The sequence below is a fragment of the Symsagittifera roscoffensis genome, chromosome 4 (genome assembly GCF_963678635.1).
Source record: "Symsagittifera roscoffensis chromosome 4, txSymRosc1.1, whole genome shotgun sequence".
In the NCBI taxonomy this organism is placed as follows: domain Eukaryota; kingdom Metazoa; phylum Xenacoelomorpha; order Acoela; family Convolutidae; genus Symsagittifera; species Symsagittifera roscoffensis.
In genome coordinates this window covers 10,422,360-10,439,173 of record NC_087065.1, presented here as the reverse complement: position 1 = coordinate 10,439,173, position 16,814 = coordinate 10,422,360, and the positions used below count along the sequence as shown (strand labels likewise).

Below are 16,814 nucleotides of genomic sequence, written 5' to 3'. Positions count from 1 at the left end.
GAGCAACCGCTCAATGTTCTGTTTGTGTGTGACTCTTGAGGACACCAAAATGCAGTTTCCGCGTAAAAAATTACTAGGATATTTTTCCTGCTTTGGTTCTTCCATCAAGTATCGACGCCATTGTAATTTGTTAAAATATAACTGATAAAGCTCTAAGTCCTATCAATATTTAAGGAAATTATGAAAACTCGGAGATGAAATCTAAATGGTGCTATAACTTCTTTATATCTCTTGTATTATGAAGCTGAGTAAATTATATTTCTGAATTTACAGTTTTTTTAAATTTAAATATTTCTGTATTCTTGAGTGTGAAAACGTGTTCGTCTGGTTTAATTCTTTTGATTTTGAAAGTCAAGGAACGTAGTGAAGACTCTTATATAAGTCGAGGTTTTTTGTTTTCTAGGAAAAAATCTTAAAAATTATTCACTCTCAAATTTGATTTTCCCTTGTTTGACTTGTGATTTCTTTTAATGTTCCGTTCAGCTCCTTTGTTAAGCGGAAAGCAAACTCTGCCATTGAAAAGCTGCGCTAATCTCATCAAAAAAACTTTCCGGCAAATTTTTAAAAGTTTATCAAATAGTGGAGTAAGGTTTCATAGTTATCAAATGGTCGACCATGTACCTATCTCAAGTTTTGTAAATGGCTTTGAAATAACTTTTTAATCTTTCTCATTTTTTTTCGTTTGTCAGAATTCTTGATCAGATTGCACATGAAAAATGTGTCCTTTTGTTTTTGACGCATCGTGGCGGAAGAGGAGGTAGACATCAACAAATAAGACACACTTTAAAAGAATTAGACATCAAAAAATTAGAAAAAAGTCAAAGTAAAATAAGTCACTGAATTACTTTTTATCTGACTAGTTTTGGGTCTTTTGAGCAATTTTAAAAACATCTTATCAAAGCTCCCAGATGTTTTAAACGTAATTTTATGACGTAGGCGTTTAAGTATATTCTATGGAGCTTGTTTATTTAAAATTTTTATCTGATCTTTCCGTTTCGTAAAACAAAATGATCCAATAATACCGAAAACAAAATTGAAGGTGCACCCAATTTGAACTTAGTTCCATTGAATAAAAAGCGGCTTTAGATGTAGATTTTTGAAATAAGTAACCCCCATTAAATATTGAGTTCAAAAATTGACTTTTTTTATCAAGTTCTGGAATTTTTTTCAAAAAATAAGAAGTAATTCAATTCGAACAAAAAACTATCTATTACACATAGAAGACTGAAGTGTTTTTCTAAAATTATGCAAAAATGATCGGTATCTTATGACATGTATGAAGGCTTGTTAGGGTTAGGGTTGGGGTTATGTTTAGGATTAGGGTTAGGGTTAGGGTTAGCGTTAGGCATTTTACATTTTTTAAAATAAATTTAGACTCTCACATAGAGGCAAAGCGGACAACACTACTTGAGAATCAAGTAAAAAAGCGAGAAAAAAATTTACAAGGTTTTTACGATGATTAGGGCTGTTTTTAAAAGAACTACGCCGCCAGAATAACAATAACAAGGATCAAAAAAATATCAAGTGGTAACAAAGCTCAACATGCTTGAGCAAAAAAAAAAATTTATGACACAAAAAACTCAAATAAACGCATAATGTAAGGAAAAACGTACATTTATTAGGTTCCCAACCCCATAAAACACACATAAATACTTTTTGGCTCACCGTATGTAGCAAATTGAGGCCCGCCACAAAGCTGATAAAATATCAGCCGAAACCTATTAAACTGAAAAAGTAGAAAAAAAACGAAAAAAAATGCATTGAACGGATACTTAAACTCTGAAATGCTCAAAAAATGTCTGCTTAAGTTTTTCTGATAGAAAGACCAGTAGATGAATGAGTACATGAGTTGAACCCTGTAAACAAAAGAAAATTCACGTGAAAATTAGTTATAATACTGGATTGCAAAACTCTTTCTAGGCACAAGGCTACATAAGGAAAAGTTAAAGCTACTCAAAATATATATATATATATATATATATATATATATATGTTTTTTTTGCCTAATCATTTTTTTAACTAGCTGAAACAACATTCTTCTCAAGTTTTGTTTTCACAAATACGCATTTTCCATATTTTTGTTTCTTTTTTCGTCTTATTCAGTTTTTATAATTTACATTTTCTCAAAATTGACTGAGAACGGCGCAAACGGTGAGATATTAACTTCAATTTTCAAAAAAATAGTAGCAGCTCAAATATATGCATTTTTTGCTTTGCTAAAAAGATTATTCTAAATAGTGTGAAAAACAAAAACTTCAACCGGATTAATGGTTTCACCCAGTATGAAGCCTTGTCTTGGTACAATTAGGACGAAAGCTTCCGAGCACAAAAATTTTCTTACAAAATTATATTTGCAGATATTTTTAAATTCTTTTTTTTTCTCGCAAAATCAAGCACCACTAACAAGCTTTAAAAAGGGGTCAATTTTGGTATGTTACTCAAACTTCTTGAGTTTTGAATTAAAAAACATTTTTGAGTTTTTGTTTTAGTCCGAATTTTATATTTTGTTTTATTTTTAATTTCGGTGCAGGCTTATTTCTTAGTGCGGCGGTTTGCTTTCATATAGGCCGTGAAGTTTTATATTTACTTCAGTTCTCTTTTTTCAGAGTTTTGTCCTGATTTTTTTTTTTAATTTAAACAATTTTTTGTTGTTTCAAAAAACATTTTATGAGTTTTGTTTGTTTTGTTTTGTTCTGTTTTTCAATTTTCAAAAAAAGTGTTGCTAAAAGTTCCTGATATAGGATTAATTTTAATTATTTCCACACTCTTGGCTTTCGTTGAACTCCTCTTTTTGCGCCACGATAAAGATTGTCAAAAAATTTACAAAAAAAATCAGTTTCTGATAATGCTATTTTCCAAAAAAAATCTTTACTTCTGGCTTTCTTTCATAAAATTTGTAATAGTTTTTTTTGGCAAAAGAAGGCACTTGAAGTACCGAACACTTGATTTGTATTCCGCTTGAATTGTATTCCATTCAAAATCCTCCGTTTTTTCCAATAAAAATTATTTCAAAGATTCTGAAACAACACTAGTTTTTGACGACAGAAAAAGTTCACAATGAAATACCGATCTTTGTGGTACTTGATTTAGCGCAGCAAATGGCAATCGAGCACATAACTGTTATATTTTTGAGTGGATTCTGCAGTGAATATCAGTGCTTCAAAGCTGTTGAATCAAAATCAAAATTTCCGATCAAAACGATATCCATGTTCCTCAGAGGAATTTCTGACAGTTGGAGCAAAAGCGTTATGTTTGTTTTGGAACAGTTTTATTTGGAAGCCATGTGGAATTCGTTTAGAAAAACCAAGATTTACAAAAAAAACAAGATGTGACCGACAACTTTGGCAAGTTCAAGACACTTTTTTCACAAAAAACTTGATTAGTTCTAAATAAAATTTTTTTTCTTACCAAGCAAAAACCAAGCAATAGGTTGTCAAGTAATACTTTGAGCCAAATGCAAAACAACAAAAAACAAATTGAATTATTTTTTAAAAAGTTGTGAAGGCGAATGCTTTTAAAAAGTTGTGATCCTAGACAGAGTTGCTCCCTAGTCGATCAAGGATGATTATCGTGCAAGAATCTTGCAAGAATCTTTGAAAGATTTTGTAATACTTTAAAAGGTCTTGCAAAAAACTTACAAGATCTTGCAAGATAACCATTCTCTATCGACTAAACGCTAGCTTAATTTGAGTCACCTTTTTGAAAATAATTTGATTCGAAATTTGTTATGAGGCTTTTGACTCTGCTGGATTTCAGTTTATTCATTTATTTTTTATCGAAGAAAATTTTTTTTGAGCATCATTATCACCTTTGAATCAAATATGCAAACCTCCTGTTTTTTAAAAAATGTGTAAAATAGTAAAATATATCAATATATTTTGTTTTGATACAAAATTTTTTCATTAAAAAATTTCACGTCCTAGTAACAGACAGAAAATTAAAAAACCAAAGTTACAAAAAGTTGAAAAATCATGTACTCATTTCACTGTTAATTAGTTCTAATAATGTTTTTTAACCAATTTTGTGTATTCTGTCTGAAAACTTTTTAAACGCATGCGCAATTGCATTTTGTAAACATATATTTTTTGATATATGAAGTCGTGTGATCTATTGGGTCTAGTTTTTACCTAGTTAAAAGTAAAAAAAAACTTAAATGAAAATATTTGAACTTTACTATGGAATAGGTTAAAATTTATAGTTATGATAAATATCCAACACCCTCTGCCACCAACACTCTCTGCCATTACAAATTATATCTGATGATTTTGATGCATAGTGCATGAATTTACATCCGTGCTCAGCCAGTGCAGCTTCTTTTGATGAACGTGCAATTGTTGCACTGCGTGCGAGGTGCAATTTTATTCGCAAACAGTTAACTCGTCAATTTTTATCGCACTTGAATCTCATTGGCTGACGAAGTGAGTCGCTTAAATGATCCTTCTATGACGTCATTGTCGCGTGTATACTGCTCCTGGAACGATCCAGCGGGACTCGGGATTTTGGGACTAATTTCGGAACTCGTAGCTTCTGTGAATTTCGTTTCGGATTCCTTTTGCAGTCCGTTAAAATTGGAGTCACTGCTCAGAATTGACTCGATAAGAAGAAGTCTTTTGTTTCCATTGGGAGAAAGATCCTGAAAAAAGTTGGGTTGGCATTTTTTTTTTCAGAAGATTGATCCACTTTGAAAACATTGAAAACCTCTCCGCATCAGGCAGTATTCTTTATTGGCTGAAAATGTTAAAATATTTTTTTTTCAACAGGAAAAGACACCAAACGTTCATATCTTAGCGTTATTTCTGCTTGTTTCACTCTTTTTAATGATGATCTAGATGCTTTATGAGCATTTTCGATGAGGTTTATTAGAAAACAATAAGCTACCTTATCGAATTGGTTCTTTGGTGTCGAGAACTTGTCAAAGTGATCCAGGCTGTTTCTGATTACCGAACTGGGAGACATCAAAGGTGAGCTGAGAGGAATATCCTCTGCCTCCTCCTTCATGAAGCTCACAGGGGTGGCTCTAGAGCTTAATTGGGAAGAAGATATTTCCCGGGGCGACGTTTTCCCAGGAGCTGTGCTGTTCCGAGTGGATGTTTTGGAGTCAGTTGCTACTCCTATCATTGACGGGTACGAATGCTTGAAGTGTCTCAACTTGCCAGCCAAACCTGAAAGAAAATTGCTTTATTTATTTTGAGCAAGAAGCACGTTTTTTTTCTAAATTTTTGAGATTTCAATTGCATTTAAATTTGAACAGTATGTAGATAATTTTAAAAAAGATAAGAAATGCTGATTAAAGCTTAACCCAAAACTTCAAATAAAAGATAAATATTGCAAAGGTTTAACTAGAATGGGAAAAAACTGACATGATATTCTTTCCTGTCGATTTGATCGGATTCGCGAAAATGTTTGAAGTCTTTCCTCTGAGATCTGGGATGTCGTTTGTTCACTCCTTCCATTTCTAAAAAAAAACGATTAGTATAATTGCTAGCTTTTCCTTGTTTTGTCACGTGGTGTTGGTATTTTAAAAAACAGCTGAAGAACATCAAATGAAGCTCCCAGGTAAACCCCAATTTAGGCTACCATCTGCATTGGATTGATTAAAGTTGTTTAGTTTACTTTAACACTTAATTTAAACAGTTTTAGAAGTTTGACACAAAATCGCGTAGATTTTCTGTGGTCGGAACTTCTTTATACTCTAGTTTCAAATTAAATAGTTCCATTCTAATTCAACCAAGCTCCCTTTTAATCAAGCATGAAAGCATTCTTAACTTCTGTGTTAATTTAATAACAGATGCAAATTAAGGTCAACCTAATCGGAACATAATTGACCAAACTTTGAATGACATTTTTGTCGATTACGCACAGTTTGGGTGAGATTTTACAAATTTAAATAACAACAAACTAGCAGCTCAAAAAAGGAAGCTGTTTTGTGGAGGGTAAACTGACAACTGGAATCTTAAAAGGTATATTTTGGGTTTTCAGGTCGAAAAAATTGGCAGTGATAAGTCGGTCAGCAATTTGCAGACAATTGATTGTTTTTGTTTAAAAGGTCGCCACTAGCTTATAAACCACAAACCCAATAACATGAAATTCAAAATGCCAGTTGAATAACTAATTGGATTTCTTGGATTCGTTGTTTCCAATAGCAAAATGATTGGCTCCCTTAAAATGAGTCCGGATCTCTTTAACAACCCCCCCCCCCCCCCGACACCCCTCCATATGATACCAACTAGCGAATCCCCCCTATAAGGAACTAATTCAAGGGTTAAGCATATCATGTGTGAATTTTGTAGCAAGTAACAAACCCCCTCGACTATTGCAATTGAGGGAGGAAATAGTTAAAGGGATCTATAAATCCTAATGCCGACTATTTAAAAAGTTTGGTAACGAATTAAATCACATGCGTCCAATTTTTGAATTGAAAAAAGACTGCGTAATTTTGGAATTTTGGACGGGACTCAATTTGCCTTTCAACGAATCAGATTCATTTTTGAAGATTCATGGTAACAAAGCTTACTTGTTTCTAAGAAACTTCTTCTGCAGAATTTGGAATTCCTCCATCAGGTGGCCAGAAACATTTCTTTTCTCGATATCCTCTTTGCACAGCGGACATTCGATTTTTTCTTTATGATTTTTCAAGCTTATCACTTCCACAAAGTTATTATCAGAAGCCAGACCTGAAAAAATAAGTTTAAAATTAAACTTTTCTTATTTTACTTAAAAATACTTTTTAAGCTTCAAAGAAAAGAGCAGCATAGGCATAGTACTATGAAAGGTGTTAGATATTTTGATTTAGGAAGGGGTTTGAAAAGTGGGGGTATTAAGTTAGGACATCGGATATAAATTTGGGCAAATCAGTTAGAAGCCAGATTAAGAATCAATTTGCACCCAGATCTATCGCCCTCAGCGGCCAAAGTCACTAATTAGCATAGCTGCTTTGCACCTATTGATTCTTGGTCATTAAACGTGCATTTATGAGGAATCTAACTTGTATAGGGCTCAATTCTCAATTACAACAGGATTACAACACTCTTGACGTCTTCAAATCCTCTCGTTGGCTTAACTACCACAAGAAATCTTTAAACAGCACAAAATGTCTTTCAACTCTGAAGAACAAAAAAGAGATTTTTGAACGTTTGTTTTTTGCAACAAATTAATCAAATTTGGATGCTAAATGAGTCAAAATATATACTAAAAGTCGGTTTGGAAGAAAATATGCGGAAATTCTTATGAAAACACGACGTTTTTTGTTCCTTATTTTTATTATTTTTTCAAAGCTACATCAAAGTAAAGAAAACACAAAGATAATTTGCTTTGTTTATTTTATGATCTTTCCTTTTTGTCAGTAAATTCGTTTGATTTTTTTGCAGGGATATATTTGCAGCCGGATATATCGAGCAGATGGCGTAGCTCGGCAAAATGATTAAAAATGCCCAGTAGCGATCCGGATATTGGGCTATGTTGATTAATAATTCACCTGTAATATACTTGATCAACAACCTGAGATCAGTTGTGCATGTAATTACATCAATTGAAACTCATCAATTAAAAAACAGAGGTCGTAAAAAGCTTTCAATGAAATATCTCGATTGTGGTTAAGTCTTTTGCGAATAATTGATCTAATCATACTATAAACTAGCCGTTGTAAAAACAAGACTGAAACTGCATAAAATTAAGGCTTTGTGACAGGAATATTACGGCTCGAACCACCTGCAATTAGCATAAATTATGTCAGGATAAAAATTACCTTTCGTAATGATTTTACAGATAAAAATCTGTATAAAATTAGAGCTGTTGTCAAAATAAACAATCAGAATGTAGCTAATGGGTTAACAAACCTGGTGATTTCGTGATTGCCGGTGTTTGACTGGCATAATTCTGTTCTCCGGATGCAGATGCTTCTGGACTAAGAAGGGAAGTGTCATTTTTGCCAAAACTACCGGACTCGCTCAGTTTCGGGCTGATTTTGGCTTCCTTGTTTTTTCTCTGGCATTCCGCATCCGAAGGATGAATTATTTCACAACTATGGGAGCTATCGAGAGTTCTGTAATCAAATTTAAGCAGTTAGGAAGTGTCAAATTTAAATTATTCAATCAAATGTTGACAATACTTAACCGCAAAGCTTATCAATGATTCACTTAAAAGTACCAATAAACCAAAAGGCTGTAAGTTTTACTCGTCGACTGAGATTTAACTTCCTGCTTTTCTCGCAGCTTCATGAAATATAAAAAATGCAACAAAAAGTATCCGATTTATGTTTGGTAAGAAAAGAAGAATACTTATACAAACTAACCTCTTTAAACCTAGATGAGGTGTCTCATAAGGGCTGGTTTTGCCACCCGGTAACTCTTCTGACGCTTCAGGTGTTTTTCGAATAGTCGGCGATACTTCATCTTGTTTTTCTGACACAATCGAAGTCGTTGCTGATGCCAAAAGGTTCGCCTGTTGCTGTCGCTGCTGATGTTGCAAATAAAACAAGTGGTTCTGAAGGGTCGCTAACTTCACTCGATCGTCGGCAGACGGAATCCCCGAGACTCCGCCGGCAAATATTGCGGGAAGTGATCCAGTCGGATTATTGTTTCCGTTTGTCATCCCATTCAGATTTTGTTGGAACAACATAGGGTTGAAAAGCATAGCCGCAGCTGCTGACGGGTTCAAATTTGCAGTCATAGCTGCGAGTGCATTGTGATGAATATTTCCACCTGGAATAAAACTCAACTTAAACCAAAACTTGTAAAAAAAATTTTTTTTCCAAAAAACCAATATTTTGTCGTGACCAATTTTGTACAATAAAGAGTTTTCAGTTATAACTACACTAGATTTAGGTCTAAATTCAGGAAAATAACAAAGTAAACACATCAAAATATGCAGTTGAAAAAATCACTCAAAACTACCACGGTTCCAACCTGGAAATCCGGCATGATGTCCTAGTCCCGCTGCCTGCCCCATGTTCTTCGGAATGGTATTAGGGGTCAAATCCATCATGGCCAAACTGGCCTGATGACTCAGAGAGGCCAAGGCAGGGTGGGTGAAACCAGTCGAGGAGATCGAGTTTCCCGCCATGGAGCCCCCCAGAATGGGACGAGGGGGAAGCGGAACTGTTGACATTGGGGTTCCATTTTGGCTCAGAAGAGTGGTCGCGGAGGAACTGTTGGGTGGAACCTGGGAGGCGAGATTGACTTGGTCGTACAAGTTTGGAAGCCTAGAAAAAATTTAGATAATGTTAATTATTGATTAACTCTTTTCAACTGTATGAATAAGTTATGATAATTTACTAATTTATCATCCGAAAAGGCAATCGGTGCCTTTATAAATTTGTCAAAATGATTTCTCACCGTTGATTTTTTCCGTTTTGAAACTGGTCGGAAGTTCTATGTGATAAATCCATTTTGATATTTGAAGTTTTTATCTCAACTTTTTCACCAAGTAGGATGAGTTTTTTTTGCAACTTATTGAAAAACTAAAGGAATTAACCAAAAAATGATTTCAAGATTTTATTTAAAATATCTTCTTTAATTGATTTTTACACTTTTTTGACAAAGTAAAGTGTTTTATCTTTTTAGCCGGCGATTATTAAAATCTAGGCGATGATTTTGATTTATGTTTGGATAGATTTTCGACAGATTATTCAAGAAGGTGCATTTTCTTATAAGCTGGTGCGTGTATACTTTTTGGGAGGATCTTCAAAGTCCTAATTGAGCGATTAATTAAATTGGAATCACTTAAAAGGTTTAGAATTTAAATTGGTAAACAAAAAGCAAGCCAAGTCAGTATAGATTTATAAGTCTCTTAAATAAACAAAAAATGTTGAATTTAATAATGAAAATATATTAAAAAGTGAGTTTACGGCACCTACTACACTTATTAAACGTCACTCTACTAGAATGGAATTTAAAAAGTGCTGAAATTTAGAGATAATGTTTGCATACCTTGGCATATTACAGTTCTGGTCCAGATACTTTCTGTACAACATCAAAGCCGGATGATTTTGCTGGTGATTCTGAAGATCCATTTTTGGCAAATGAAAACTAATTTTTCTGATTTTTCAGAAACAGGAATTTTCAACTCGGATAAATTAAATTCAATAAACAAAATTTTTAATTGAACTGCTAAAACTTGCTCAAATAAAACACCTTCACTTTAATAAAACACAGCATATAAAAGCCAAATATAGAAATTAAATTTACTGATTTGTGCAAATTATTTTAACTGGTTTTTTAACAACTGATTTCACGAATTTTCCAAGTAAAATATTGGTTTTTCAAATCGACACTGGAATCTAATGATTAAAAATGACTCCAATTCACTGGCGATAAATCAGTCCTACAATACCTGTTCAAAAGTGGCCAATAGAAATCGAGCCGTTTAGAGAGTGCAATAAAAATGTAGCAACACTTTTGATTTATCCTGAGCTGAAATTGTCGGAATTAAAGGCTGCGTTGTAAATAATTTAGACAGATCTTTGTCGAAAAATTTACGATAAAAAATTTGAGACATTTATTTAAATAGCTTAAAAAGGGGAGCCTTTTGTTGTCTAATTTTGCCCTTTGTTGAGCTGATTGCGTTTCAAAAAGGGAGTGAAGTCAAGCGTGAAACGAACTGTATGTTCGGAGTAAATTAGGGGCAATAATTATAAACCGGTCTTTGGTTAAAAGGATCATTTATGCGAGAAATGACATTGTAAAACATATTGTATGTTTTTTGTCGCTTTTACGATTCAACTTTATTGAAGTGTTTCGTTTGCACATTCCCGATCATAAACAGGCAGCTGGTCGGACTAGAGGAAGGGGGACAAAAAACTCGGTGGAGCGGAGGAAAGAGAGACAAGTAGAAAATTGGGTATTTGAGGAGGCGATCGAAACGCGTTCAAAACTAAACTGGAGGTTCACAAAAGGCGTGTCACTTTTATGGCGCATAAAGTCATCAGAAATGCATAGGCGCCTGCAGTCTTTTGTGGCAAGTGTTATAATACCACTAGCCCACCTCTCAATAACTTCAATCGACAAGTGAACAAAGACAAAAGACGTGAACAAAGGGAGAGAACGAGTGAAATAAACATCATCAGCCGAGCAGTAACCAACTATAAACCTGCAGTAAATGTGCAACACACAATTCCTTCCTCATGACCTGGAAAAAAATGTAATTTTTTAAAAAATCAAAAAAATGTACGGACAGAACAGAAAGAACTTGTTTTATTCTCGATAACTTTACAAAAAATCGTTTTCATCGGGATATTTTTTTCCGGATTGTGAAATTGTGAGCCGAAACTTAATGTTCATGTAGCGCGCTCCTCAGTTAAAACTAGTCATGGCGAGAACTCGTCGCAGTCGAGACTTGTCGCAGACGACAGTTCATCGTAATCAGAAAAGCGACAAATCGTCGCAAGGCAAATTGATCAGGTTTTGTTAATGCATAGTAGTTCCAGCCGTAGGGAGGGGGTTTTTCCTCGGTTCCCAAGCTTATGGTGCAATCGCATACTATTTGAATTCCTCCACTATTTTATCGTATGAATTTCCTATTTCTTCTTTTTTCAAAAGCCAGTGAGGGTAACAATTTAAGTGCTAAAGCGAACTCATGCTTTGTTTCGTTATCCTTTTTCAATCCGAGTTCCGCGATTTTTCTCATATAATTTTGTGAAAGATGAAAATAACATCCTGACAGCTCGGACTTTATAAAATTTTTCCTAAACGCTTGAATAGATGCCTGCTCAAAATCCAGCAAAACTTTTTCTGGTCTACTATCAGGGCTAGTAATCTTAGGGCTTCTAAGAAACGATGGTAGGTTTTTTCTGTTTTATTGGGCAGGAACGCATACATGCAAGCGGGGGCTATTCCCGAAAGACAAACGAGTATAGAGTAAAGTTGATAAAACATTTTCGGGGTGACCTTGAAAGTTCCGTCAGCCAACCAAAGCTTGGATTTTTCAAGCACACGTAGCATTTCAGGGTCGCCGAAAAAAAATCCTCTCCTGATCTTTTTGCCTACTATCAAATCTTACAAAATTTTTTGAAAAGTTCGGTTATTTCGGTTTTTTGAAAAGTTCGGGAAAAAATAATGAAGCCAAAAAGTGATAACTTTGGTAAGTTTAGTTAAGCTATTTCTTGAAAAAAAACTTTATAAAAAAAAAATAGCAGACTTAGTTTCTTTTTTGATTTAGCGCCCGTTTGTTTTTTCAAAAACAAGTAAAGACGGTGGAAGCGAGATGCAAGGCGATTGCGGTTCTAGGTGCTTCGGACTTTGGCTGGAAGACGGAGCACCTCAGAAAGGTCTTCTTAGCCACGCAGAAGAGTGTTCTGGATTACGCCGGCCCTGGTTGGCAATTATTGCTCTCCTCCACGCAGACGGACCGTCTCGACCGAACCCAGAACAAGGCGCTGAGACGCGTGACTGGTCACGCGTGCTCCACACCAATTGAAGCAGTCCGCCTTGAAGCTAATGTGCAGAGCTACCAGACTGCTACCAGGAGACTGACAGCGATCTCCTGGGAGAAGGTCAAAAGAGCTCCGAAGAACCACCCCAGAGAAGTGGCGAGTCGTCCCGGGCCCCCTCACCGTATAGCCCGCAGTAACTGGAGAGAGCAAGCGAAGAGGACCGCGGATCAGCTACCAGAGGAGTTGAAGAAGACAGAAGTCTTGAGTGTGGAAGCCCCCCTTGGATAGAAGGGAGACAACGGTGGACCGCCTTTCCCAGGCTGATGGGAGAAAACAGAAGCGACAACGGTGTAGAGAAGGCCGTCAACACCATCAACGACACCTTCCCTGAGTTGGTGATCCACACGGATGGCTCCGCGGCGGAAGGAACCAGAGACGGTGACTCTGCAGTTGTAGTTGCGACAAGCGACCCTCGCGAGCCAGAGGTGGTACAGGAGATCAAGATCAGAGGACGCACCCTAACCTCCTTTTACGAAGAAGAGCGAGAAGCCCTGCAGGAAGCAGCGATGTGGACCGAGACGAATACGAGAGCAGGGGACAAAAACGTCATGATTTGCACAGACAGTCAATCCCTAGTTGAGGCCATTTCCAACAGCTCCAAGGACACCGAGAACATCAGGTCCTCCCCTTAACCGCGCTGGAGCACACACGATCATCCAATGGGTACACGGACACCCGGCAACGAAATGGCACATAAGTTGGCAAACGAGGCAGCCAATTCCAGAGAAGAAGAACCGAAACCGGTCTCACTGAGTTGCGCCAAATCTTGTATCAAGAGGACCATGAAGGACGGAGACCCTTCTCACCACAGGATTGCGCCCGTGTACTCCAACCATTCCAGAGCGAGAGACAAGGAGGCTATCAAAACAAGGAAGGACGCGGTTTTGCTAGCCAGACTACGGTCAGGCCACTGCATGGCGTTCTCAGCGTACAAGAATCTGATGGATCCGCCGATAGACCCCTCATGTAGACGATGCACCAATAAAGAGACACTGTTGAACACTGGCTAGACTGCCCTGGCACCGCAGCTACTAGGCACGAGTTATTAGGAACCATCAACTCCGACCTTGAATTTCTTACCGATACCCGACCGAGACGTTAGCGTTGGCAGCGAGGACATTGCCAAAAAGCATTCCCCGCTGACGTATATCATATTCAACAACAACAACAACAGCAGCATCAAAAATGACAGAAAAGAAATTGATCAAAATAATTGCAAAAAATGTTCTCAGAACTCTTTATGAGATTTCAAATTTATACATTTTTTCATCAAATTGTGCAATGGAATTGTATGAGCAGCATTTTGCTTCTATGGGGGTCAATCCGGGTTGACTTTTTTTGATATAAAATTCGTCCGACTTCAATAATTAATGAGAACGAGTTAGCAGGAGTGGAGTCTTAACCGAGTAACAATAAAATTGAAAATCTTTGAATACAAAACTTAATTTTGTTCTCAGAAACTAATGGTAGAAAACCGTTGGTAACCTCACGCGATAGTACGCATGCATCTAACATTTAGTTAATCTCTAATTTTTTCTGGAAGTTTCTGTAATTTTTTTGCATTTTGCTCTGGTATTTACGTTTTTGCAGATCTTAATGCAAAATCATGCAAATACTAACTATCGTTTACAAAAATTTGCTATCCTGAAAGCCATTTGAATTAATTGGTAACTCTTCTTGTCTGCATGCACCTACCCATGACCCAGCTGAAAAGTCGCAATCAACTTGAAAGAGTACTTGTAAACAATGAGTACATCGGTTAAATAATTATAAAAATTTACCTGTAACTTTTTTAAATCCGTCTCAAAACACTTTCGAATCCTAGCACAATTGCAACCGAAGAAACTATTCACATTTTTTAGAAGAGAAATTAGGAAGATTCAAATACTAATTGTAGCCTAAATTTCAACACATGAATAACCAAGATTTCATCAGCTAACACAATCATTTGTAGAGGTGTCACATAACGCAGATTCTACGTTATCAATTTAAAGCAAAACTGCTCACATCAAGACAAAACTCCGAACGTTCCAACAGTCCCTTAATTTTTCTCGATTAGTTGTTGATAAATAAAATTTTGAAAACTCTAAATTTCGAAAATTCGAACTTGTTCCTCCAAAATAAGTAAAACAAGACGGCTGGTATCAGAACAAAACCCTGAATGTTCCGACTGCTTTTAAGGTCTATGGTGAACTTTTGCTTTTAAAAAGCCTTGAATTGATAAAGCTTTCAAAAAAATTAAAAGAAAATTTTGAGATTTTTTGAAAATCATCCTCCCAAACACTAAGAAAAGTACACAGTAATATATTTCACATATAGCAAACCCTGGTCCAAAAAGTCCAATTAGCATGCCTCGGAACAAAACAGATATAAGTTTTTTATATTGGATCGTACAGAGAACTGCCCTATTTTTTTTTGGAACGACTTTGAACGCGGTATTAGTGACGACCAATCTTAAATATTTCGAACTTACATTTTAGATTCAAAGGTTATATTTTAAAACTTAGTCCAAACTAAAGTCACATTGTCAACTAGCAAAACCAATTGATGACCGCAGCTGAAATATTTAGTGCAATTGAAATCAAGGTTCCATATCTTCTCGAAGTAAAAAACATATGTCGTTGAAAACTACGGCTCTTTTCACCTTGTCGTTAAAGTGTTTAAACTGTACAGGAATGTTTTGAGAAAACGGATTAAGTTTTTCCTAGCACAAAACGGTTTTGTCGAAACTAAAGAAAAAATGTTAGTAAATCGCGAACAATGAGTGTAATCAAAACAAATCAATGTCAACGTTCTGAAATTATATCCAATATATCTCTCACTCAAAAAACATACATTTAAAAGCACAGAATCGGAACTTTCCATCTTACTTGCATCCCAACCTGCTTTGATTATGATTGGTTCTGATCTGAAATCCTTGGAAGCAAAATGCAATAAGCAGATTTCAAAAAAAAATTCGCTGCAAAAAAGTTATCTTTGAGATTAGAATTTGCAGTATAAAAAACAAGGGCTAAAAACAATGATGAAAATTGCTTTTAATTAAAACAAGTAATAAGTTTTATAATATTTTATCGAAAGAGCATGTGTCTGATTTCAGAAGCAGCGGAACTTAAGAAATAGCAAAACCCAATAGTCAGATATAGCAAAACCCAATAGTCTAGCCTAAGCGGAATTTCTGTGGAATTTTGTTCAAGAAAAATTCAACACTGGAGGTGATCACGAGCACTACATCGTGTTAGAACCAACACACTGGGACTCGTAGAAATGCACCAGAAAACCAATTGACTTAGCAAGGCAGGAAAAACAATTTGAGAAAATATTTAAGCACAGCTACGCTAAAACGCAATTTTTTGAAATGGCATATCTAAGACTTTGAATGGGTTGGGTGTAAGTTTGTCACAGAAAAAAAACCTTTTTAAACACCACGCATCAACTATTTCTTCGATCAGTAAAATCATTTGTTTTCGTTGGTGTTTTGTTTTTGCGTCAATGAAGACTAAAGAGCTACGTAATATCAAAAAAACTGATCCAGATTACACAAAGTTTTCCGTTTTCAGTCTTGTTGTCAGCAAGAGATCGGATACCTATTACCCATGACAAGTTTTATAGTAATTTTCCAACCATATATAATCTATTGTCATCTCAATCATCTCAGCGGAACTCAATTTGAAATCATTTTTATGATTATTTTTTGGACATATGTGAATATATATGTAGATATGAATATGTATCTATATTTAATATTATATATATATATATATATATATATATATATATATATATATATATATATATATATATATATATATATCTTCAAGCGACAAAGCAGCGAAATATATCCAGTAATTTCAATACTAAACAATTAGCTAAAATTCAAATTTTTCTTATCACGGGAAATGTGTGCCCAAGTTTTGAGACTTCTGAGAAAGCGATTCAAACTCTGGAAATTAATCGATTATTTAAAGTCGGCAATCGATTGAAGTGATAAAATGAGATAATTCTGACAATACTCCATACTGCAAAATCGATTGGCAAAATTCTTTTTTTTTCAAGCAATTCTATCCAGCTTCAAATTTCTGAAAAATTTGAAATATATAAAAGCGCGAATTTTAATAATTAAGCAACTGAAGCGATGAAACTTGAAAAAATTGAAATGCTTCTCTGTTTTGATTGGTTAAACAGAGTTTTTTAAACAATGAAACAAGTTACGAAGCTTTGGAGTACAACCATTTGTTTTCAATTTAATCTAATAAGCCAGCTTTCAAGCTATAAATTTTTGAATCATGTCAAAATAATTGACAGTCAATCAGTTCGCAAAAAGTTTTAGCTTTCACAGGCAAGTTATCTATAGAGATAATAGGTTCGCAGAAATGTTTTATGAGCTGGC

General features: G+C 35.2%; 2 protein-coding genes across 5 annotated transcripts in view; both read right to left on the bottom strand.

Annotated features, from left to right (window-relative positions):
* LOC134845287 (unconventional myosin-VI-like) overlaps positions 1–16,814 on the bottom strand; it is a 238,167-nt gene that overhangs the window by 214,346 nt on the left and 7,007 nt on the right. The window lies entirely within an intron of this gene.
* Positions 4,182–10,354, bottom strand: LOC134844196 (uncharacterized). Of its 2 annotated transcripts, none has more exons than XM_063860763.1 (8): positions 9,927–10,354; positions 8,904–9,199; positions 8,291–8,699; positions 7,836–8,041; positions 6,515–6,674; positions 5,361–5,455; positions 4,879–5,162; positions 4,182–4,633 (listed from the first exon to the last, which is right to left on the bottom strand). In XM_063860763.1, the coding sequence occupies exons 1-8, from the start codon at positions 10,007–10,009 to the stop codon at positions 4,388–4,390; spliced, it is 1,779 nt and encodes a 592-aa protein (XP_063716833.1). In that variant the 5' UTR covers positions 10,010–10,354; the 3' UTR covers positions 4,182–4,387. The 2 variants fall into 2 exon arrangements, with proteins under 2 accessions (XP_063716833.1, XP_063716834.1); XM_063860764.1 differs by lacking the exon at positions 9,927–10,354 and adding an exon at positions 9,333–9,560.

Coding starts and splice junctions, on each gene's coding strand:
- LOC134844196 (XM_063860763.1), bottom strand. CDS start 10,009: ATGGATCTTCAGAATCACCAGCAAAATCATCCGGCTTTGATGTTGTAC. Junction 6,675..7,835: donor GGCAATCACGAAATCACCAG/GTTTGTTAACCC, acceptor TTATTTTTTCAG/GTCTGGCTTCTGATAATAAC. Junction 5,163..5,360: donor TCGACAGGAAAGAATATCAT/GTCAGTTTTTTC, acceptor ATTTTCTTTCAG/GTTTGGCTGGCAAGTTGAGA.